Source organism: Rhinolophus hipposideros (genome assembly GCF_964194185.1).
Source record: "Rhinolophus hipposideros genome assembly, chromosome: 25".
Taxonomy (NCBI): Eukaryota; Metazoa; Chordata; class Mammalia; order Chiroptera; family Rhinolophidae; genus Rhinolophus; species Rhinolophus hipposideros.
In genome coordinates, this window is record NC_138071.1 from 17,483,033 (window position 1) to 17,508,572 (window position 25,540).

General features: G+C 41.4%; 1 protein-coding gene across 6 annotated transcripts in view; it reads left to right on the forward strand.

Moving 5' to 3' along the window:
• Positions 1–25,540, forward strand: part of LOC308492735 (leucine-rich repeat and guanylate kinase domain-containing protein-like) — a 100,563-nt gene that overhangs the window by 32,414 nt on the left and 42,609 nt on the right. For 3 of the 6 annotated variants that reach the window (XM_081038050.1, XM_081038053.1, XM_081038055.1), the window contains 8 exons: positions 2,837–2,917; positions 4,586–4,672; positions 6,017–6,123; positions 10,740–10,859; positions 17,007–17,103; positions 21,200–21,313; positions 23,407–23,608; positions 23,945–24,040. In XM_081038050.1, coding sequence (XP_080894176.1) covers positions 2,837–2,917; positions 4,586–4,672; positions 6,017–6,123; positions 10,740–10,859; positions 17,007–17,103; positions 21,200–21,313; positions 23,407–23,608; positions 23,945–24,040 — 904 coding nt within the window. The remainder of the gene's footprint in view (positions 1–2,836; positions 2,918–4,585; positions 4,673–6,016; positions 6,124–10,739; positions 10,860–17,006; positions 17,104–21,199; positions 21,314–23,406; positions 23,609–23,944; positions 24,041–25,540) is intronic. The other 3 variants (XM_081038051.1, XM_081038054.1, XM_081038052.1) reach the window with 2 other exon arrangements.

Below are 25,540 nucleotides of genomic sequence, written 5' to 3' on the forward strand. Positions count from 1 at the left end.
TTAGGTTTGTAACAATAACATAATTCCCTGGCTCCCCACAGGGCAGGTTGGGGAGCAAACAACAGTACTTTGAAATATTTTTTGAGCCATCCAAAGATTTCCTCAGAGATTTCTCCAGTACCACTGAGAATGCAGTGTATCAGGGATGGAAAATTTATCTTGTAAAAGAAACATAACATAGCTGTTGCTTTTCAAATGATTAATTTAATGTCAAGAATGTTGTTTTATTGGTAGCACTTTCATCAGTATCATTTATTTGGTGTTAGCAGTTGAAACATCACTGTATTTTCACGTGATCATTTGAACATCTCTTTTTTAAGTTCCTTTGCAAATGTTTGTCATCAGCTGGGGATTTGGGGGCCATTTGTCACTTTATACGCTACAGTCCTTGTTAGGTTTGATGTTTCTAACACTTAAAACTTATCCCCAAAATGTTAACTGTATTGTAACCTCATTCGTTTCTTCTAGAAGTAAGATGTTTGTCTGGGAGTTACTTAGACCATGCTGTTTTACTTTTCTGAGCCTCAGTGTCATTATTTCACAAATCTGTCTATTTACCTGAAGGAAAAGCTTCCACAGGCCCCATTAGGTCTGGATGGTGAGGCTTGCAGAACATGGCCTAGAAGAAAATGGCAAAAAAGAAGTCAACTTAACTGCTCTCTCTACGAAGTTGAAGTTGACACCTTCCGGAGGGTGGGGAGTGGCCAGCAGAAGCAGAGTAGGTTCTAGAAGAGGAGCAGACTGGAATCTGGGGTCAGCTGTGCTGGTGTGACATTCTTCGCAGCAGAAGGCTGAAGTTCCTTTAAGAATATAACCTTTCTGGCACTATTTCATTCTAGGTCATTTGAGGTGCTCTATCCCAACACCTTCTATAATCTCCTGTGGCACATACAGCCTTGGGTCTTGGCATTTGAGGAGAGAAGACATGAGGGTGGGTCTGCTGTGAGGCGAGGTGTATAGGAGAGGGAGAACACACCTACCGGTCGAACATTGCTAATTCAGCAGATGTGGTGGGAACTGGAAGCCAGGCTACTCCACACTGGTTGCCCGCTGCCCCTTACCAGCCTCTTCCTACCTTTGCAAGGACTGGGAGAAAGCTGGATCCATCTCAGTTGACTCTCGAAAGATGTGTGATCCCAGCTGACAAATTAGTGGTAATATAATGTTATGGATTTCATGGTCATTCAGTTCATGTTTGCAATGTTTCTAGATCTTTCCCTGTCATTCACCATAGATGTCACCATCTTCTAAATTGGGTGCACAGTGTTCCTATTATGGGACTGTACCATGACTCATTTTATCACATAATGATGGAGTTTTTAGGAATTTAGGGTATTTTTTAGCTTTTACTAAAAACATGAAACTGAGTATGCTCATATCTAATTCTTGTCTGTCTGATGATCTCTTCAATATAAGCTTCTTGAAGTGGGATAGCGAGTTCATAGCTTATGCACACTTGAGACATAGGATTGCCCTTTAGAAAAAATTTCCACTCTCATCAGCACAGTCTGTGCGTGTGCGTGGCCAAGACTTGTTGGTGAGACATGTTGACGGCAGGAAAACATCTCCTAATGTTGGCGTTAGGTTCAAGCCCAAGAACTATATGCTAGAGGGAAACCAACCTGTTGTCTGAAAGGTCTGACTGAGCAGTGTGGACCAAGTTCACTTTCCCACTTTCCTGAATAATGCAATATAAAAAAATTGATCCTTTTATCTTGTAGATGATCAAAATGGCAGTCCAATGGGCAGCCTAGTCAGCTTATGGAAAAAGCTGTGCCTAATAGCACAACGTTATTATAACCAGATTAATGTGTGCAGGTTGTATATTGTATCTCAAAATTTGCCTTTAATATTATAGCTTTGAAAATGGCATCCTTTAAATGTGGCGCATATGTTCTTGCCCTGATTGAGTTTTGGGAATAGTTTGCATTTTTGCTGAATTTTGTGATTTGATAAGTCAGGAATTATCAGTGACGGCTGCTGGAGCGCTTTTACAGTGCCTGCAGAAATGACTTCGCGAGAAATAGAAATGAAAAGTGATTATCAGTTGTTTGCAAAAGTTCAATATCTGTGTTTGAAATAAAATTATAATTATGCCAATTATAGGAAATGTAAATAAAAGTGTTTGTCTTTGGTTTAGTGGAAAATTCAGGCACGTAGCGACCTAAGCTCTATCCTTAGTCAAATTAAGGGACCTTTCTCCCCCCCCTTACTTTCAAAAGTTGTGAAACATAACCTACACAAAGAGAGTATAAAACATAAATGTAAACTTTGGCAACGTTTTTAAGGTGAACACCCATGTAACACCCACGTCAAGAAATGTCATACAATTTCCTGTTTTTTGTCTTTCCTTGAAATAATGATCTTATTGAAAAAATGATAGAGCTACAGGTGTCCGTTCAGTAACTAGGTTTCATCAATCACAAATAACCAGGCCAGCAAGCAGTGCGAGGGAGAGAGATTGGAGAACTGGAGGGCTGGAAGGGTTGGGAGAGGGTGTGGAGAACCAATAGCAACTGCACGCGTTTGTTGTACTGATTCGACATTCCATTTTATATCTGCCTTAAAGTAAATATGGCAGAGGAACACCTCCCTGATCTCTAGCCAGAAAGGAAAAAAAGAAACATGCCTGTATGTGTTCACATTTGTAACGGGACATGCAATGATCCCCTGGTTCTGTGTAGCTTTGTGGAATTCACATGAAGAAGCTGGATATTCAACAGAGCAAATTTAAAATAAGTTGAATTTAAAGGATCCAAAGTAGCTCCTCAAATATCATGCTTTCTATTATCTTTGTGCAGTTTATTGATAGTATTTTGTTTCTTTGATTAAACAGATTTCTGAGCTGGGTGAAATAGATTACCTTGAAAATCTACATCTCCTTCGAGTTCTCAATCTTCTAAGAAATCCAATTCAGGTAAGAGATCATTTATATCAGCGGAGAACTCCAGTTCAGGTAAAACACCATTTATATGAGGGAGAGGGATGAAGGCTTTCTTGGAACTCTTCTTCAAGAAGTACTTTTGATAAGGAAATCGGGATCGTGAATACAGTGTGCTTATCTTCATTCTCTATGTCTTAGGAAACAAGTAGAAGGGTTAAGCGAGGTAGCACCCTATGCACCATTGTTGATGAACATAAAGGCTGAAATCTTCTATGTGCTCATTTGTGACTCATCCAGGGGGTAATAAAGATCCCAGTTACTGAGCTTGGGGAGCAGTGTCCTTTTTTACCTTAGAGAAGGTACCATGCTGGGGATGTGGCCAGAGTTCAGTTCCTGTTTTATAACAGGGGAAAGAAATCCAAGATTAGATACCTAAAGTAAGTTGTCTGGGGATAGCTGTGAAATCAGTGGTGTTGTAAATTGATTATAGAAAAAAATAATTATTTCCCATGGACTCTTCACCTCTGGGATTCAAAGACCATGACTTTTTCAGGCCCTCTCTTCATTTCCATTGATAGATCCTTTCTCCTGGCCACTGTCCCTCCTTCTTTGTCCATTTATCTTTTCTACCTACTTTTCTTCCATTCCACTTTTCTACCTATACTCTTCACTTACCTTTCTATAGTCTCTTGAATTTGTATCTCCAAGTACCTTTCTTTTTGTGTGTATCTTGATAAATGATTCCAGCAGGCAAAATAATAATAAAATAAAAAGTGAAAAATAAGATTCACACCTAAAACCAATCTTCAGTATGGAGATGGTGGCACACAACTTAAAAGCATCTCTGGGAAAGAAAGCAGCAGGGCTTACAGTGGCCATCACCCCCTAGTTTCAGATGCAGGAAGAGTGTTTGTGCATGTGCATTAGTGACCAGCACAAACCCCTTCACATGTTAGCTCATTTATATACACAAAATCCCCCTCCCATTTACACATCGAAGTACAAAATAAGGTACATTTCATGTATATGCTCATCTATAAAAAAAAGTATCATCCACTGATACCTTTCCTTTCAAAGAGATGTAACTTCTAGTACAAAAAAAAAAAAACTTTCATTATGTTTTTAAAAGGCAGATAGATAATCCTAACATGGCACATGGTAGGGAGTAACAAGGAATTCATTCCATGAATGAATACCGTTTTGTTATAGTAAAACAAATGTGTAATAAATGATCCAAATTAATAAAAAAAGAATACAAAGTCATGATGAGTAATAATAAAGTAAAAATATATATCACGTGTCACTGATTGCAGTAATGAAACTAGGGAATCAGAAGGTAGGGTTGGAGTCACTGGCCATACAACATTAGATGAAATACTTTACCTCACTGAGGCTTCGCTGTTTTTCTGTTTAGACAGGAAAATCATCTTACCTGTCCTACTTATCTCAAAGGGAGATTAGCAAGATCCCACATTTGAAGAAGTTGATCAGTTACAAGTCACAGTATGCATTTGAGTTATTAATATAATGGGGATGGTAAACATGAAAACCTAGAAACCTGTCGGGAGTGGGGGAGGGGTGGAGGTGTGAGTGACCGGTTAGGTGGTAGGTGACAGACCTATGCCATGGCAGCCGGATGCCCATGCCTATTAATTTGGGGAAAGGAAGGCAATTGAATAATCCTCTTGATATTTTAAATAGGAAAAATCTGAATATTGGTTGTTCGTCATTTTTATGCTACTGCAATTAACAGAATTAGATCAGAAGAAGATTAAAGTGGAAGAAAAGGTATGTAATCATATCACATCACATGTTTACGAGTTAATAAGCTGAAAATCTTACGCTGCCCGCTGCAGGGCCAATATACTCAATAAGTGATCCACATCATTAATTTACAATATGTGAGTTAATTATTTAGGGAGGGTTTCCTTGTCCCAGGATCTGGTTAACCCCCTGCAGAGCTGAGCATCAGCACAAACTTAGCGGAAGCCCTGCTGGGTACAGTGAGAAGAGGGGCAGAGGGAAACAGCAGCAGCCTTGCAGCAGACTGCTCATTTAGATAACTGTCATATTTGGAGGGGATGTGGTTCTTCCTGTGACACTCGAAAAATTCATTTAACAATGAAATGCACTATAATGTCATTCTACCATATACGCACAGGGTACTACTCAAATGTATCAGTACACCGATCTTCTCGATCCGTAATTCTGTCCTTTAAGGTAATGATTCATCTGGACACGCAGTTCCAGAGTAGCCAGACCCCGAATGCTAGCAGCACCTGCCTCCCCTCCACCATACCTTTGCCAGCTAGCTGCTTTGTCTTGCTTTGGTGACTGGTGACAGCTGACGTCTCCACGAATGAGGGATTTGTTACACTGGCCGCAAATTTGAAATGGAATCAGGTCTAAATATGCAGAGAGGCATATTCTGTTTCATAAATGTATTTCTGAAATCTTAGTTAAAAATAGTTACAGATGCCAGTCTGTTATTATTCTCACACTCAAAGACACTTAATAGATTTCTCTCTTCCTTCAATGTTTGGCGAAGGGAATAAAATTTAAAACTGTGTATTAAGTAAAGGTGTAGTAGACCAGGCTAATGTACTTAGAGAGATGACAAAGACAGGTAAGTAGAATAATGTGTGTTACAAAGAAAAGGCCTGTATCTTTGAACAGAGAAAGTAATGTTAAAAGAGGAGGAGGTTTGGATAAAATTTGAGGTAATCAGAATAGTTCTTGGTGAGATGACGAGAGAAGAAACTGCTGCCGTGTCACCTACGTGGGATCCTTCTTATACTAAAAGTTGCAGTGTTTACTGTATTAGAAGTAATCATGGACTTTAGAGGTTTTGTGGGGTTTTTTTTGTTTGTTTTGTTTTGCTTTTTCCCTCCCAAACCAGGAAGCATAAAGAAGGAGGGGACCAATGGACTCCCACTCAATTTTAAAATAATTATCATCACGTAGTTTTTAGGACAGGCAGGAAGGCAGAACACCAAAGGTTCATGAGCATGCTTTAAATGATTTTCTCTACCTGGTTGCATGTCTAGAGTGTTTCGTTAAAGAAAATCTAAGCCTTGTCATCTTTTTAGAAGTGAAATCTCTTTCCTTCTTGCATTTCTAATTCTGGAAAAGGTTGCCGCAGTGAATAGATACAACCCTCCCCCGGAAGTGGTCGCAGCCCAAGATCACATGACCCATGTCGTCAACGGCCTCATGCAACCACAGAGAATCTTTGACAGGTATTCTCCAGGGATGGGCTGGGTAGAATGTAGGGGGTAGGCACAGGACCACCTCCTCATTTCCCCTAGCCCTACTGTTTTGTGACCCATTCCTTTCTCACCTCCTCTGAGGGAAGGGGACCAGGTCTTTATTTGCTAGGCTGGGTTGTCCCAGTTGCAGCGTCTCATCATCACAGGCTTGAATAGGGGCTCTCTGGGTGGTGGCTAGCCCTTGCCATTGGACAGTGAAATGATACTGAAAAAAAAGGTTGCCAATCAATGTATGGTAGGACAGAACCACAGACAGTTGCAAATGTTTCCTTCGCTGTGAGTGAACGCTCGCTACCCCTGCCGGAGCACCTCCCATCAATGCAGATTATTAGAGAGTCCCTCAAAGGAAGCCCAGCCAGCCCGAGGGAGACCTGAAGGAGTCTGTCTAGTAATTGCATTGAGTTGCCATCAGCTCTGCAGGGAGGAGTCGCTCAGTTTGGTTGAACACATGAAGAGTCTCTCACCTCTAAGTTCAAAGACAGATTTACCACGGCTTCTCCTTCTCGTTTTAAACAATCTGTCGCAACAGATGGCCATTTCTACTATAAGTATAATGCAGCAATTCTATGCATACCCAAAGGCATTTGAAAAAGACGTGTAAGAGGTCCTGGTTATAAATGGCTTCTCCTCTTCATGTTCGCTTCTGTGTTTCACATGGTCGGTTTCCCACAGAGAGTACAACGGTTTACTTTCCATCTAGGACATGAGTTTTTTATGTGTGATATCATAATGTAGACATTGGCAGTTTTATATATTTATGGCAGCCCTCTAGGTGAAATGATTTATCATTTATTTGCATACATCTGGAAAAGCATATTTGGTTTTTAAAAAAAGGGCATTTATGTCCTCACTGTATTTCTTTTCTAGTTTATGAAGCTTGCCTGTTGTTTCGTGCTTTAGGGTACATTTATATAAAAATATATATCAAAGAAATTTACAGCAGTGTCTGATAAACACAGTATCTTGTGGTCATTCCTGGCTTTTGAGTAGATACAAGCCAATGGCCAAGCAGCCCGAATGCCCCCAGATAGAGCGGTTCCCACTGGGAGAGACTCCCCACGGCAGGAGCAAGGCCTGTCGTTGCCCTTCCCACTCTGGGTCAGTGCACCGCTCTCAGACACCCAAAAGAGGAACCCTGACACTTAACCTTGGGACTTTGATGTGCAGTTTTGGGGGAATGATGGTCCCCTCTCCTGCCACGATCGGGGTGAGGATACAATATTAAAATGACACAGCAGAAACTTGACTCTGGTCTGGTGATCACTGATAGCTTCTTGCTCTCCAGTATGACAAGGCTCCCCAGGCTCGTCTTGTACAAATCCTGTCTCAATTCTGAAATCACCCATTTCTCCAAGAAACCCTTTGTTTTAGTGAGAAGTGGTGTTTCCCAATCACAGTGTGGGTGTTGGAGATAATCATTGCTATTGGGTTGGCCATTATTTCTAGACCTTTTAGTGGACAGAAGTAGGAATGTATTTATTTCCTCCCTCCCTCCCTACATTTCTCCCTCCCTCCCTTCCTTTCTTCTATCCTATCTATTAATATTTGTACCTATCTACCTGTATCTAGCCAATCTGTTTGTATCTATCTAATCCATATCTAGACATTTCTATCTGTATCAATCTAAAATACCTCCTAAATTTATATTTATACCTACAATTCAATTTCAAGACTACAGTTGAGCTTTTACGTAACCTTCTCTCTCTGACATCATATCTCCTTTTCTCCCACATCAAGGACACAGAGGATTGAATTAAGATATCCCATAATGACTCTTTTTTAAAAAAATCCCACATCACACAACAGTATAAGCATGCCAAAATTAATATCACAATCAATATGTTTACTGAAAACATCAAAAGCATATTTTGCGTATGCTCTTCCCATTACCACTCCCATTTTCTTATTGTAATAAAATATATATAACATAAAATTTGCCATTCTAACCATGTTAAAGTGTGCAGTTCAGTGGCATTAATTATATTTACAATGTCGTGCAACCATCACCACCATCTACTTCCAAAACTTTCTCGTAACACCATACAGAAACTCTACGTTACCTCCCCATTCCCTGCTACTTCCACTCCCTGGTAACTTCTAATCTACTTTCTGTCTCTATGAATTTTCCCATTGTACATATTTCATATAAGTGTCAATCACCCCATTTTAAAAATAGTGCACTATATTTGTATTGTCAGAGCATATATCCATCACATACCACATGTTCTCCTTAGCTGTCACTTAACCTTGGTTCTATGGATACCTGCATATTTATTGCTCACTTCCAGACCTTATATTGATGTCTCTTGAGTCACTGTTGTTGTGTGAGGCTTGTTCTCTAGTAGATTCTTTAGCAAGTTCTGTTGGATCAGTATCCCCTGAACACTTGCCTGTTGATAATATTCTCTGCCCTTTCTTTTGACAGTCATTTTTGCTATAAAATATAAAGTCCATGGCTCATAATTTTTTCCTTGAGTGTATTAAAGAAGTTACTCCATTTTCTTTTGGTGCAAAACATTCTTGTCAAAAAATCTGATGGCCATTTGATTTTCTTTCCCTTACACTTGCAAATCATGCATTCTCTTCTTCTAGCTGAACGTTTTTCTTTTCATTTTCTTTAAAGTCTAGTAATTTTACTAGACTGTGTCTTAATATTAGTCATTCTGGGCTAATATTCTCAGGCCTGTTGTGTGCTCTTTCACAATGTGTAGTTTCATTTTTTTTTATTTCAGGAAAGTTTTCTTAAATTACAGTCTTTTCTTTGGTTGTCTTCTTCCTGAAGAAGATCTCCTTTGCCTGTCTTCAATGTTTGTCACTTTCTCTCAAATTTTTCTTCTCTTTATTCATTAAGAAATTATTTTGAGATAATTTTAGATTCACATGCATTTGTGAGAAATAATACAGAGAAATTCTGTATCTCTTTCCCAGTTCCCCTCCTAATGGTAGTATCTTGTACAGTGATAGCAGAGTATCAAAGGCAGGAAAGTGGCATTGATGCAATCCTCGAACCTTATCAGACCTCACCAGTTTCGCACGTACTCATGTGTGCGTTTAATTCTATGTGGTTCTGTCACGTGTGTAGATTCATATACGCAGCACCACAGTCAAGACACAGAAGAGTTTTATCACAAGGCTCCCTGCGCCTCCTTGTTATAGCCACAGTCAGCTCCCTCCTTCTCATCTTCCCTAACCTCTGACAACCAATAATCTGCTCCCTATCTGTATAGTTTTTTAATTTCAAGAAGATTATATACATGGAATTGAATAGTATATAACCTTTGGGATTGGCACTTTTTTGTTTGTTTGTTTGTTAGCCTTATTCCCTGGAGATCCATCCAAATTGTTGGGTGCGTCACTAGTTCATTGCTTTATATTGCTGAGTAGTAGTCGTTCGTTTGAATGCACCCCAATTAGTTTAATCATTCATGTGGGCTGATTCCAGTTTTTGGCTATTACAGTGACAGCCGCTGTGACCGTTCACGTGCAAGTTTTCGTAGGTGTACAGTTTCAGCCTGCCTGCTTTCCAGTGGACACCACTGGCTGTTTGGGGGATTCCTTTGTTCTCAGGTCTATCATATGCTACCCCGTCGGTTCCTACTGCACAAATTCCAGCACTCCGAAGATCTTGTGGTTTTGTGGAGTCCCCTTTCATCTGGTTCGTTACACATGCTTTCCATGGGCCTTTGCTCTTATGTTTTTCTGTTTTCCTGTGGGTATTCAGAGAGACTGAAAAATTATGCTGCCACCACCCCGATTCTCTATCGCACCACACCTCAGCCACGTATTCTTTTTAAATATTATATTGTATTCTATAATCTGTGTCATGAGTGGAATCCAACACTCCTGCTCAACATGTGGCAGGAGATTTTAATAATAAGCTCATTCTTTAGTCCAGCCTTTCAGGCCTGAAAGCTACGCCTAGCTTTCTGTATTAGCTCTTATTTAGTAGCTGTTACTTTGAGCAAGTGAATTAGCCTCTCTGTACTTCAGTCTTCGTGTGTTAAATGGGGATAATGATAGCAACATCTCCATTAGTTTCCTGGGATAACTAAATGAGACAACGCGTGTAAGACTCCTAGAGCCGTGCCTGGCACATAGTAATCACTCAGGTAAATTTTACTTCCTGCTGTTTGCTTTGCATATCGGTGTTGTAATTCAACAGGCATGCATGTTAACGTTAAACTCTCAGAGGGCAGCCTTACTTCTTTCATTCTGAAGTTCTTGAGGGAGTACTTTAGCAACCAAGAGTTCATTATATCTTACCATACGGTTCTGTTTGAAAACATTAAATTTCCATATATTTGAAGTTTACATGTTATCTGTGCTTTGAATATTATTTTTGGTGTCGTGTGGTAATCCCCCTGCTTCTGGAAAGTAAGACCTGCCTTGTGTACACTGTCTACATACCGTGTTTCCCCGAAAACAACACCTAGCTGGACCATCAGCTCTAATGCATCTTTTGGAGCAAAAGCTGGACTACTGGATTAATTGTGTCAGTGGCACAGACACTCTCCATGCTGGATGCGGTTAGCACGCTGCGTACATGATGAAAACAGGCCTCTCACTGACTCTGCCCTCTGTTGCAGCACTCTTCCTAGTCTGGATGCCCCTTATCCCATGTTGGTGTTAGCTGGTCCTCAAGCTTGTGGTAAACGGGAACTCGCCCACCGCCTCTGCAGGCAGTTTAGCACTTACTTCAGATACGGGTAAGTCTGTTTATTGGCTGGTAAGACTGTAGATGGTTGGATATGACTGATTTCAGCTATTAATTTTAAGCAAATTCAAAAATGTGCCTAGAAGGCTTGTCAGCTTCTTTACCATTTATTGCGCTGCGATAGACACCACATTTTTTTTCGCTTTAATCCTCCAAATGTTTAACTTTAATTCAGTGACAGCCAACGTCACTCTTCAAGGTTCGGAGATACATGTGTTTTTAATTAATCACGTGATGTGACAGTAAGAAGGCCAGTGCTGTGATGGGTGATGGGCAAATCCATGCACTGGTCACACAGCCTCTCCTGGAACTCATGCCGACAGCACTTCCGCCTTTTTGTCTCCACACTGGTCTTCCTCTTTGGAGGCATATATCAGGGGGAGGGAGAGAGAAGGGGCAGCAACAGTCTTTCCTTTCCTTCCCCGCAGGTTAGCATTCAATACACTCCGTTTTCTGGAGCAAATATCGTGCTGCGTGATCCCCTAATGACTCAGTTAAAATACCCAAAACACTAGAGCCATCCATAAGAAACCTTCAGCCGGATTTACAGGTTTTTGAAGACGTTTCTGAGCAGCGGATTCAGAATGATCACTGTGGTCTTTTAAACTGGTTTTCTCTTTGACTTTTTTCTGTATGGCAATGAAATTACTTTTAGATTAGTGGAGTTTGTCACTGAGCTGGGGACGTGATTGCAAAAATGTATAGAACAGCAAGGAAAATAAATGCAAATGATTTTCTGATGCTAATACAGGAAAGTTTCTTCCCTTAAGCGACATGTGTTCAAACAATGTAAATACTCTTTTAAGCAGGTCCATTTATTTAGATATCTAAAATTACATCCCTCATTTGAACAACCCTAGGATACAAATACTACAGAGTAATTTATTCATTAATATATTTTAAGCACCCTGGAGTAACAAAAATAAATTAAAACTTAATATTCGAATAAAAACGTATAGAATGCCATTATGCTCATCTAGTGGTACTGAACCTGTTTTGAAAGATAAGTGGAACACAGGGAATGGAAGGTCAAACTCGGGCAAAAGGGTGTATCCTGACGGTTGTGCTAATATGTAAACCTGGAACCTTGTAGCAAACCAAAGTGGAGGTAGGGACAATGTCAGCTTTGCTCACCATTCAGTTCTCAGTGCTGAGCAGATGGTCAGGCACTTTCTACATGCGTGATAAATATTTATTAAGTGAATGACTGAGCGAGTGAGTAGATGAATGAATTAATAGCATTGTCTGCAATCCTAATTGGGAAATTACTGTGATGAAAAGCATAGGTGATTTTCCCCAAACTTCACTGATGGACATCTGGAGAGATAGATGGAAGGATTCATTCATTTGTCCTTCCATTCTTCAATAAATATTTTTTTGAGTGCCTCCTATGTGTTGGGCCCTGAAGATGCAGTGGGAACAGATTGGCAAGGTCTTTGCCTTAATGAAATTTGTGATCTAGTGGGGAAATCAGAGCTTAAATAGGGGTGTCATGGGCAATTTGTGTGGAGGCACAAGATGGCGGAACAAAAATCCCGACGTCTTCTTCATGCTTCTCTACTGTTACTGTTACTGATGGAATTAGTGGCAAGTTGAAAATCACTCCGAGCTGCCCACTACCAAATAACACTCACATACCTGTCTACCTCACAGGTTCAGAGCAACAGCCAACCGTCTACTAGCATCTGCAGTGATGCAGAGATCAGGGCTTGTTCAATGGTAAATCACTCGAAGAATTCCATCAAGTAATGAATCAAAGACCATGTCCTTGGGTAAAAAAGGGTATTAGATAGCTCTTAATTTCATCCATTGAGAAAGTAAAATAAGGCTATTTTTTTACTGCTATTATATGCCATAACTTTCTCATTAAAATGAATAAGAAAACCCAAGCACATCCTCGGTGGCAGGTCACGGCTCTTGTTTAGATTTTCTTTTAATTGTATTCTCTCTCCAACATAAATTTTATTGATTTTTTTTAATTAAATGAAAAGGAAAAGGGGATGAGTACAATCTCATCGTGGGACAGAAACATTTACGAAGGCACTTTCTCTGTCATTTGCTTGAATCTTTTTCTTTCCCTCATGTTTATTTCCATTTCTCCTGGTATTTTGTCTTCCTTTTGAAATCACACTGACCCAAGACCAAGACAGTCAATGAAATTTTCACATGCTGAGTGGCGTATCCAGATATATAAATATTCAAAACTCAGTAATATAACAAATATTGGTGTGGCTGAGTGATTGCGCTCTTGTCTTAGGTTTGATTTTATTATTTGTTCTTGGTTTTTCAAGTAGGTTGGATGGTCTTTCTTTACCTGGATTATTAGTGGCCTGGAAATAGGGATTAACTGCCCTCAAAGTCTCTCTTATGTCCAACCTTTATATTAACGACATAAATCCGTGGCTTCCTGGAAGAGTGCTAGAGTAGTGAGGGAAACACAAAACAATACCACATACGTATTCATCGTCCAGATTTAAGGCCGTTTAATGATCTGAATAGTCATGAAAGAAAACTTGATTCTCCTTCCTTAGATCTCTGTTTTATAGCACTCCCTATTTTCAGAACAGTTTTCACAATGTTGGCTACTAAATATATTTTTCTTTTAACACTGTAATACAGCAAAATAAAAGACCACAGCTCTTCAACTAAATAAGACGATGTGAGCTGCAGCTACCTATATGTTGCTTATACAAATGCAACAGACTAGTAGAATGGTTCACGGAGTCATTCAGTCAGTATTTATTGAGTGCCATCCACGTGCCACGTGCCAGCGATAAAACTGTAAAGCAAAAAGTCATGGGTCCTGGCCCCCTGGCAGCTTACAGTCTGGTATGGGATTTAGACAGGTTGCATGCTGCCTAACAAGATACCAGTTTGATGGATGAGGGAAGTCAGGCTTCTCTGTGACAGAAGTAAAAGAGGAGTGGGAGGTGGGGCTCGAGTGGGACTTGGGGTAGTGCATTTCAGACCGAAAGAACAGGCACTGTGATTAACTGAAAGTACACTCTGTAGTAAAGCTAAGCTTGACGCATGAATGGAGAAGGCAGAAGACGAGACTGAAAAGATAGCCAGGGTTCTGGTCATAAAGGGTCTCTAAGCAGGGCAGTGTCGTGTATTAGAGTGTCAGCTGTGTTTTAGAAAGTGCACCACCCTGTGGGCAGTTTGGGAGAGGGCTTGGGGAGGAAGGCTGGGAAGAGGAGACCAGTTATGGAACGAGATGGTGTGACTTAGGAAGTGGTGTGTAGTTACTGGAAAGTAGGCAGAGTAGTGGCTTCCTGGAATTTGGTACTCAGACGCAGTATGTGCTAGAATCTTCTAGGTTGATGATTTCTTAAATTGTGCCCAGCAGTTTATTGACATATAATTTGCGTTGAACTTGAGGGCCATTTTAATCTGCCTCCCAAATACCCTGGGAATACCTGGACTTTCGTGGATACCCTTGAAAGAGTTTGCTTACTAACAATATGGTGTGCTAGAATCTGCTTGAATTTAGAGGCACTCGCAGCCAAGGCTCTGCCTAAATATTTTCAGTAACAGGAAGTTTATTATTTCCTGAGGCAATCTGGTGTAGAATTGAGATTCTAAATCTGCATGCTTCCGAATCACACTGAAAAAATGGCTACTTCCCCATCCACCTGCTAGCTCTGCTTAGATTATCTTTTTCTTCCTATTGCATTTCCTTGGATATTTGGACAGTCCATCATTTGGCCTGGCCTTCTGGATTCCTTTCCCTCCTGATCCTCTCCTCCTCTCTGTGGGCTTGGCCTGTTAGGATCCTTTCTGACGGCTGGCCAATGAATTCACCTTTAGAATACCTAACTCACCCTGAGACTTTTAGGACCAATGTTGCTTGGGGTTAATCTCCAACTCAGTTCCTTTGTCTGTTAGGTGAAACTAATGGGGAGTAGGATTCCCACTACAAGCCATGATTTAACTAATTTACCATGATTTATGATAAACTCATGGAAATTTAAATTATAGCTGAAATTACATTTCCAGGGGAGAGGAAGGCTGTGGAAGGTGGTAGCCAAAGCACACTTCTTTGTCTAAAATTTGGCAGTATTTTTTCCTAAGTAAATTTAGTGAAACACTGCCTTCACTATGAAGTATTTCCTTTTTAAGATGTTCGTCTTGGGGCGGCATACTTCACAGCAGGTGTTTCTGCATATGTAAAAACTGGATGACAGATTCAAAAAACCTCAGGTCATCTGAGGTCCTTCTTCATAGACAGCACTCCACAGTGGAAGCAGGTTCTGTCATCAGCATTCTCCACATCAGTGAAGCCATCTCTTTGTCTCTCCGCCTAGAAGCTTCAAATTGCTTCTTTGCTCTGTCTTCCCTGTAGAAATTCTGAAACAATTCCTGCCGCTCAGTGTCTTTGTTGGGAAATGCAACAAAGTAAAAGCCACACTGAGGGTCCACGGCCGAGTCATTGATCGATCATTCATGACTACCGAGGACCCCAGTAGGCAGAGGGTCCCTGCCAAAGTGTGGGAAGCAATACCAGTGTGTTCAAACAGCAACACATATGTCATGACGATTTGACAGTCTTCTAGAGTGTCCTCTCTTTCCTGAGCACGCAATTCAAATGTGACATTGAGACCTCAGAATGTACTAGTATAGTTAATTCTTGGTCATCGTGGAAGCTGAACAGTGGTATGAATGATGAAAACTTTATTTGTCTTTGCAATGGAGGGACTTTTGAGGTTGCGACTCTACCCTCTGTGGGTCATGATGGCCTTGCCACTTTGTCGCATTACTTAATTGCTATGCCTCAGGTTCATCATCTAGCAAATGAAAACAATAACGTCTACCTCGTGTATTTTTCAGGAATAAATGAAATAGCATGTCAAGTGTGTACCCATTCCCATCTCCTATTTTAAAACACAGAATGAGTGTGCTCCCCAGACCTTCGCATTGAAGACTAAGAATGCTGTGTAGTGAAGAGTCCCAGGCTAGCCGGGACCCCCGTGGTTTAGCTCTGGGACCAACACTGGCCTGCTCTGTGGCCTTGGACAAGTCATTTTTATAGTCACCTGTGAAACGGAGCTCATCGCAGCTGTTGACCACTTCACATGTTTCATGTCTTCATTCACGTTACAAATATTTAGCAAGTGCCTACTATGCACTTGGAATGCAATGCAAACAAGATGGACACGATAAAGTACTCCCCTTGTAATTCAGAGGTCCTGCTGGGGAAGACAGGAGAAAACCAGATACATAGAGGCAAGAAGGTAGTTCTGGTGATGGAGAGTAATTGGGAGTGTGGAGTAGAGAGGTCATTTTGGGCAGTGCTCAGAAGGCCTTTCTGGTGGAGCTCAGAATCCCACGCAGCACTGGACCCATGGATTCCTGGAGGAGGTACGTGCCCAGTGCTGCTAGGTGCTGACAGCTCAGCGGAAAGAGCTCACGTCTGCCCTCAGGAGATGGCAGGGGTCTGGTCCTAAAGTGTCTCTAAGCAGGACAGTGTTGTGTATTAGAAAGAGTGTCAGCTGCATTAGCTGCATCAATGACACTGTCCTGCTTAGAGACCCTTTATGACCAGACCCCTGGCTCAGTGGAAAGAGCTCACAGAGATGGGGTCCGGAATGGGGAACAGGGTTGCAACTGGCAGCAGGCACTGAGCTGATGGACATATAAAGAAAAGGTGCAGAATCCAGCAATAGGGGGTCAAGAAAGGCTTTTTGTTGTTGTTGGCGGGGAGGGGGTGACACGTAAACTGAGTCCTGAGGGACACGTGGGCTAGCCAGGTGGAGGGATGAGGAGAGGAGCATGCAGGAAATGCCCACAGGTCAGAGAGAACACGAACATACTTGGGTGGAAAATACATGAGTAATAAATATTGTTATACTTCCTAAAGGATTATGTGATGGCCGAGGAGGTGGTTCAGAAGACCATAAATAACAATGAGTAAGAGTTTGGTGTTGATCATCTGAACATTTTATCATCCCTCTAGAGTATAAGGGCTGAATATAGTCTCCCCTCAAAACCACAGGGGCCTCACGGGTCTCACAAGTATGTTACTTTATGGCTCATGGATCAATTTCAGTTTTTTAAAGTATACTTTATACTGAACTCATTTCCATTTTGAATTGCAAATTACTAGATATAGACCTGGTTATCTATTCTATGTTTTCAGGGCCTGTCACACCACGAGACCCCCTTACTTTGGAGAAGGGGATCGAGTTGATTATCATTTTATCTCCCAAGAAGTGTTTAATGAAATGGTAAACATGGTAAGCATGTTCTCCTTTATTTTTACTGCACACAAAATACTCGTACATGTTCCCTGGTAGAAATGTTAGGAAATAGTGATAAAAAAGAAAAAAGCAAACAATTACATTTGGTCTGTTATGAGAGATGTGTTCTCACCAGGTTGTTTTTTCCTTACTCCTCTTAATACATCGCTGTTCACGTGCTGCTTTATTTTCTGATCTTGGAGAAAATATTGTAAATGTTCAATAAGACGGAATGAGTAGACGTTTCAGGAAAGTAGAAGTAAAAGCACTGTGAAAAATTCTTGTGCTCTGCATTTATCAGGTGCTGCTGTATTAATCAGATTTTACTCAAGACAGACAGTTCTCACGGAACGAATGTGATGCACGAACCTTGCAAAATGAACATTCTAGGGATTGGTATGCTCTGTCCGGAGGCCGCTCATTCTGTTTGCTATATCAGTGGTGCTTTCTAATAGTTACCATTTCATCGTAGTGCGTCCCGTTCAGCTGGCCTGGCCTGGACTTACATATACAGCCCTGACCGTCCACTGTAGCCATTTCATCGTAATGCGTCCCATTCGGCTGGCCTGTCCTGGACTCACGTATATAGCCCTGACCGTCCACTGTAGCCTTTTCATCGTAATGCGTCCCATTCGGCTGGCCTGTCCTGGACTCACGTATATAGCCCTGACCGTCCACTGTAGCCTTTTCATTGTAATGCGTCCCATTCGGCTGGCCTGTCCTGGACTCACGTATATAGCCCTGACCGTCCACTGTAGCCATTTCATCGTAGTGTGTCCCATTCAGCTGGCCTGTCCTGAACTTACATATTCAGCCCTGACCGTCCACTGTAGCATCCCCATTTGACAAGTTCTGAGACTTGGAGTCCAGGCAGTTCCCTGATGCAGCTGGAAGCCCTTGCTATTAGACTGGAGAATATTCCGAATTTCTCTGAGGTCTGGGCCTTTACAAAGTGAGGGTAGCTCTCCTGCATTAGTCTGTTTCATAGGAGCCCTGGGCAGTCTTGCTCAACGTAAGATATTTTTCCCAAAACCCTGATCATCTAATCGGTAGTAATTCACGGCACCCTGGTCTCGGAGTTCATTTTCTTAAAGAGAATTTATTAGTTCCCTCTTAGCCTTCACCTGCAAAGGGACCCTCACAACCCCAGGTGGTTTCATCGATCAAAAGTATATGGTAATAATGTCAATACATAGCCACCCATGCCTTCAGTTTAACTGAAAGCACATCTCATATCTTCATCACTACCAATGAATCTGTAAGCTTTTTCTTTTCTCTTCACCCTGGGCCTTAATGTGGTCTGTATTGTCATTTTTTCTATCACCAAATGAATTCTACACCACTGTTTGCCCCCTGAAGCGCCTACCAAAGGATCGGGTTAAGGATTAGTCTATTATTCTGCTTTGGAAAGATCACCCAATTAGTGATGTGTTTATAGTTAGTTACATGGCCCCTCCTTCTCTCCCCTTCTCCTTCTTTCCTCCTGTCTCTGCTCCCCACTGCCAAATCACGAACCTCAGTGCCCAGAACCATGGAACATTTAAGCATAGGCTCCACAGTTTCTACATGTTTAAGTTTCAATGACCAACTTTACACAATGTGCATGTTTTCTTACATTTACAGAGACGCCCCAGTGAGAAAGTCTTATAATCCCTAGGCCATTTCCCCTCTAACCTTGTCAAAAGCACATCTTGGAAATTCTTTATAAGTTTCTCTCCTAAGGTTATTTTTGGATAGTTCCGTTTAATGTATGAAGAGTATTCTGGAACTTCATCCTTCTGAATGTGAGGAGTTGTCTGGTTATAGTAAGAAGCATTATCTAAGGATTCTTTGGGTTGAAAGACAGCTAGTTCCCAAAATTCAAGTTCATTTCTCTTAATAGAGTCTGAGGCATTTTTTTCTCGGTTTGGCGCATCTGTTGTCAGTACCCATATGCTCCTCTGATGTTCCATACCTTATCATATCTGTAACCAAGCAAGTCTGCTTCAATTCCTCATCACAGACAGACTGTACTTCTATACTACGTTTAGTCTTGCAGCTTTATTCCCGCTACTAAAATCCTCCTGTGTTTGAGAAGTACTGCTAACATATAGTACTTCAGGATGATGCCATTTCCTTCCACTTGAATTTTGCTTCTGATCTCTTTCTCTTTTCTTTAAAGTGGGCTCAAGACTCTTTTATGAAGAGAGACAAACCTGGAGAGTATAGACTTGTGACACGTTTTCAGGTTTGCCATTCACGCCCATACCCTTGGCCTTCTGTACACAGAACACATCCCAGACGTCCTGCTCCCCCTCCATGCACAGCCCCCACCCCCTGACAGACAACCCTGGCGTACCCCATCCCCACAGAGGTACTGTGGGCAGTCACACCTACCCACTCGGACAGGTTCACCCAAGACCCAGTTATGCACCCCTCCCTAACACGCAGATCACCCCCCAATGTGCCCACAGACAAACAAGCCCTTTTGAAGGACATACATAGTCACCTACAGAACTTTTTCTTGCTTGTGGAAATAAGACCCCAGATCTGGAGGCTTCTGAAATACAATTATTGTTGTTTGTTAAGAAATCCATAGGCAGGGAAAAACAAAGGGAGTATTACCGGCCAGAAGCTGGAAAATCACTTAATCTAAATTCTTCAAAGAAACGGTTTAACACGGCCTGTTTTATGCACGTGAATACCGTGCAAGAGTCCTCCCAACTCTACCTCCTTCCAGAAAATGTATTTGGGATCCCAAGAGAGAGGTGCTTGTACACACAAGTAAACAAACTCATAGTATGTATCTGAAAAAGGATTCAAGTGTACATTTTGAAAAGAGGGTGAGTCACAGGAAACACGACAAAATACACACCTGACAGAAGATTCAGGTACCTATCTACCTATCTATCTATTAATAGAAAAGGAGTTACAATATTTGTTCCACAGAACAAAGAGTGTATGACTTTGAGTGAAATATTAAGGATACTTATTATTGACTTTTTAACTTTTAGAATGCATGATATAAACTTCTTTTGATTATGAGGGAGGTGGAGTATGAATTTTCTTCATCATGTGCAGCAGTCCCCCTCCGCCCACCCCAGAGACCCATTCCACCCTGGGAGATGGAATGGCCTTCCAACACTGCCCCCCTGACTGATGGCTCATCCCCACCCCCACAGATCTCCAGGACCTCAGGGTTCAGGGAGGGCAGGGTAACACAAAGGACTCCTTTTGTACTGTTCTTATTGAGGATGTTGCCATTTGATAGGATTCAGCCGTAGAAGTTTCACTTCATTATTTATTTCAAAATCATTCATGTGAAGAGTCAAGAGTTGCCAAGGTTGTCCACATTCTTATTCTTTCCACTGTTCTCAGCCGTCCAATTTAAATTAGACCTAGTGGTTTCATCAATATAATACTGTCAAAGAAAAAGTCAGACAATTTTGAGAATCGTGTTTTTACTTACGTCCATATTGCAAGGGCGTCCAGCTTGGGAAGAACTGGGCTTCCAGAACACAGACAGACGGCAGTGTTTATGCTTCAAATCACGATGGGTCCCATAGTTCTGCAGGCAGTGTCCATAAAAGGCTATGTTTATAAGGAAAAACAGGATGACTCTGTTTTTCATGGCTTATCTCAGAATGCAAAGGCTTTAGATGTGCCTGTAATTCATGGCCTTCAGGCTTATCAGGGAGTACAAGGCTTTGGAGAATGGAAGCTTTCCGGGCCTACCTGGCGTGCTGGCCAAGCCAAAATGGCTGAGGCAAAGGGCGAACTATTCATTTTGCTTTCTCAATAATGATGGTTTAAGGTGCAGGCTGGGCAGGAAGCGAGTAAGTAAGCAAAATGATCTGTTCTACCACAGCTTCAGTGCCTTCACTCGCTTCTAACATTTGATCAGCAGAATTTTTTTGCCAGCTGAGAATGCCGAATCAATTTCTCTATCATAGTTTGATTTTATGTTCATAGCCCCATTGTTGTTCTTACATAATTGCCTCCATTGGTACATTTTATGGAATCATATGAAAGTAAAGCATCGAATAATTTTCTTTATATTAAATTTCATTATGGCAGCAATTATATGAAAATCTTTGTACTTCTCAAATTTCAGGGGAAATTCATTCTAACATTTAATTATGGTAATCACAGTTATGGATTAAATAGGGACACCATAGAAGGCATCGCAAGAGATGGTTTAGCAAGCTGTGTTCATATGGAAATAGAAGTAAGTGTTTTTCAATCGACTTATTTTTAACGTGTGTGTGTGTGTGTGTGTGTGTGTGTGTGTGTGTGTGTATTTGGGGTGGGGCAGTAGCACACTGCCAGGCGCAAGGGAAATGCATACAAAAGTGTGAGATTTTAAATGTATAATTAGTATGTGGGAGGCAAGATACATGAAAAATTAAATGACACGAATTAGATTATAATACAAGGAACCACAATTTATTATGAGTAAAACTACCATTCAAGATTTATCTGCTAAGCTAATTCCTCACGATATTATCCTTTTTCTTTGCAAAGCGCGGTCTCTGTTTATATGAAGTGATAAATTAGATAAAGCCTGATTCTTACAGGTTGTAGAACTGGTTCTCTGCCCCTCAGGATGATGGCAGCTCCATGCAGTTGACCTTGTTCCTTCATTCTTCATGAGCGATGTCCGGGCTATGGTGTCATTTGACTCCAGTTGTTCACTGGTTGCAATATTTTCATTCTTTTAGCAAATTAGACTTGCAGATTTCAGGAGATTTTCCTGTGTCCTGATATCACCCAGTCCCAGTGTTCTTCTGTATTAGATTATACAAAAGTTTCTCCAAAATGAAGATTCAAAATGAATGCACGAATGTCCCACTCATTTGTTTTTTAAAAATATAAGGCTTTATTAAATAAGCAAAACTTCAAAGACACTTGATTAATTTTTTCAAGTTACCTTCACTGAACAGTATAATATTTTTGTAGTCAGAAAACAAATGATAATAAAAAGGATCTCATTAGCCCAAACTTAAGAAAACCAAATCTGGGCCCATCTTGTATTCCTTTACTATGGACTAAATAAATCTTTCTTAAGACTTTTTCCTCAGTGATTGACAGCAGAAAACTGGGATTCCTTTTTGGCTTGTGTGGTGTCAATATTCCTTGATGTCAGTGAAACTGGTCACGTTTCTTCCAGCTCTTTACCTTTGCTGACTAGAAATCCTGCAATTCTTATCTTCCTGCATTTGATTGGTTTTGCACCTTTAAGGAAAAGAAGCAAAAAAAAAAGGTCTTTTCCCAAAAATGTCTTCCTTGGACAAGAAGAAACAGAAATTCTGCATCTTCGAGTGCACAAACTCTCCTTGTGTCCTCCTGTTTCCAACTCAGCTACTTCCTCAGTGCTGGCCCCTGTTTCCCTTTGTTCCTCCCTGAGAGCTTCCTCTTACTCGTTTCCAAGAGGTTGAGTCTATAAATCAGGCTTTATTCCCCGATTGTCCCCAGCGAAAGCATTTTTCCAAACTGCTCTTGGTCTTGACTCTTAGAAATTGGTTTTAAAAAGAGCCTCTATTGCTTCCCCGGAACTTTTAAAACAAAGGTTGTGAACATTGAGTTAAACTGTTGATGATAGGATTGCCCTGAAAGGAACTGTCAAGTCCACCATTTGGAATAACTCGTTTTCGCCCACGAGGAAACTGGTGCTTGGAGAGCTTGGTTTCGCACGGAGTCTAGAGTAGCTGCAGGCATGACCCAACCCTCCTGCCCTGCCACTGCTTCCCTCCCGCTGTGAACTCCTGGTGTCGGTGTCGGGCTGTCATGATTTTGACCTGCTGCTCTGGGTGGAGGCTGTGAGGTGTAATGGGAACCAGCCAACCAGGAGGCTGATTTAGGAACAGGAAGTGTCCCAAGGAAATGACAAAGTGGTGACAGAGGAGTCTTTTCTCTCTGGTAAGACCTCCCTCTCCTGATGCTACAGGATCCCTTGGAGATGAAGAAATCAAAATTACTTTTCTGTAATAAAGGTGCAGTACTGCTGCGCGTGTACCTATTTGTATCTAGTAATTTTCTTTTTTAGACAGTCATGTTCATTAGAATGATTAGACAATACCGAGTAGAATGAATTATTATATTTCAATACTAAATGATTTATCCAAGGCTAAATGATAATTTAGTATGTGATGAACAGGGAGAAGTAATCCAACCTTGAGATATTTATAGGAAAATAATAGCTAATTATACAGATAAATTCTTCAACGTAATACTACTTGTTATACCTTATGTTGTCAGACAGCTCCAAAATGATTTCTCAATCATGTATCCATTTCTCATGTGTTAATCTTTTCTTGAAAGGGTGTAAGGAGTTTGAAAAATTCCTATTTTGAGCCTCGATACATCCTGGTAGTACCCATGAACAAGAAAAAATACGAGGGATACTTGCGGAGAAAAGGATTATTCAGTCGTGCAGAGATTGAATTTGCTGTCTCCACAGTGGACCTTTATGTTGACATTAATCAAACATTTCCAGGATATTTTGACGCAGTAATCAATGCAGGTTAGTAACTGTCAGCAAAGTTTACTTTTCGAAGTGTGAAGTCACTTGGGGAAAATCGTCTTCCAAGTATATTGTTTTTGTTGGCAGAATGCAGTTGATTGTGCTCATAAGATGGAGGACCCTGCTTTCTTGTTGGCTCTCTGCCAGGGGTGGCCCTCTGTCCCCTGGGCTGGCCCCAGGTCCTGTCCATGTGCTGGGCTTATCTTAGAGCTCTGCCTACCACAATATCCATAAAACGAGGTATAGTTTAAAAAATCACTGCCACCAACAGTTGCAAACTGACGGGATTTGGATGTGACTCTGTTACTTGAAAGCACACTCTGTCATTTTCCTCAGACAACCTGGATGCTGCCTACCAGCAGCTGAGTCAGCTCGTTAGAGAATACCTGGGATTATCCAAGGAAACAGTGCAGAGTTTGACTCCACCTGCAGGTACTGTCCCAGCCCTTTCGTGCCAGAATTTTTGTGGGTGTGCAGAAAGGAAAACAAATCTGTGAGCTGTCATTTGGATCCTCACCAGCCAGGCTAAAGCTGGTTCTAACTCTTTACTCCCCATCCTTCCTCTGGGGCAATCGTCCCCACAGGTGAGCTGCACTGAGTCAGCCCTCTGGAGCTGTCTGCACCTTTGCTTGTCTCGGGACCATGATGGAACTCAGAGGATTGCCCTTCAGATGGACATGCCGGGCAGTGCCTCGGAGACTGGCAGTAGGTCAGGCATGGTCAGCCTCATGGGTCAGAGCTCAGCCTTCTAGAAGCTTGGCTCCCTGAGGGTCCCTTGAGATGGTGTTCTGCTGGGTGGGTTTCTATTGGGCATCATTTCAGTCCCAGAGATTTCTTCCCCCTTTTCCTTGCACTACCCCAGTCCTCAAGAGCTTGCACTGCAGAGTATAGCAGAACAGCGCTGGTCAGAGCAAGGGGCCTGCTCCTGGCCCCACTGCTCCTTTGGGCAAGCTGCTTAGCTGTTCAGAGCTTCAGTGTACTATCCTGCTAAATGGAGTAATGCCCCCCCACCTGCCTCATGGGTCATGAGCAGCAAGGATGTAGGATATATGAGGGCTCCTTGAAGTCTAGGATCCTAAAGCCGTAACTTAGAATTTCGGTACATGAGTAATTTGAAGTGTATTTAAAAGACTCCCCCAAATGCACCTCACATCCATCAGGATGGCTATTATTAAAAAGACCCCAAAACAAAACAAAAGAAAATGACAAGTGTTGGCAAGGATGTAGAGAAATTGGGAATGTAAAATGGTGTAGCTGTTCTGGAAAACAATATGGTGGCTCCTCAGAAATTAAAAGTAGAATTACCATCTGATCCAGCAACCCCACTTCTGGGTACCCCAAAGAATTGAAAGCAGGGGATTGAGCAGATGTTTGTATACCTATGTTCATAGCAGCATTATTGACAAAAGCCAAAGGGTGGAAGAAACCCAAGTGTCCATTGAAAGATGAATGAATAAACGAAAGTGGTATATTCATACAATGGGATATTATTCAACCTTAGAAACATTCTGACTCATGCTACAACATGGATAAAACTTGAGGACATTATACTAAGTGACATAAACCAATTACAAAACCACAAACACTGTATGATTCATATATATGAGTTATCTAGAGTACTCAGCGTCATAGAGACGGAAAGTAGAACGGGCTGGGGGGAGAGTGGAATGTGGGAGTCATTGTTTAATGGGGGCAGAGTTTCACTTTTACAAGATAAAAAGAGTTCTGTAGATGGCTGAATCGTGGTGACGGTTGCACCATAATCTGAATGTACTTAATTAATGCCACTGAACCATACATTTTAAAAATGGTTCAGATGGTAAATCTTATGTGGCATGTATTTTACCACCATAAAAATAAAAACAGATCTCTCAATGGGCTGAACCGCATTCACATGTCACATGTGATAGTGTAACTCGGGATTCTTGCTGC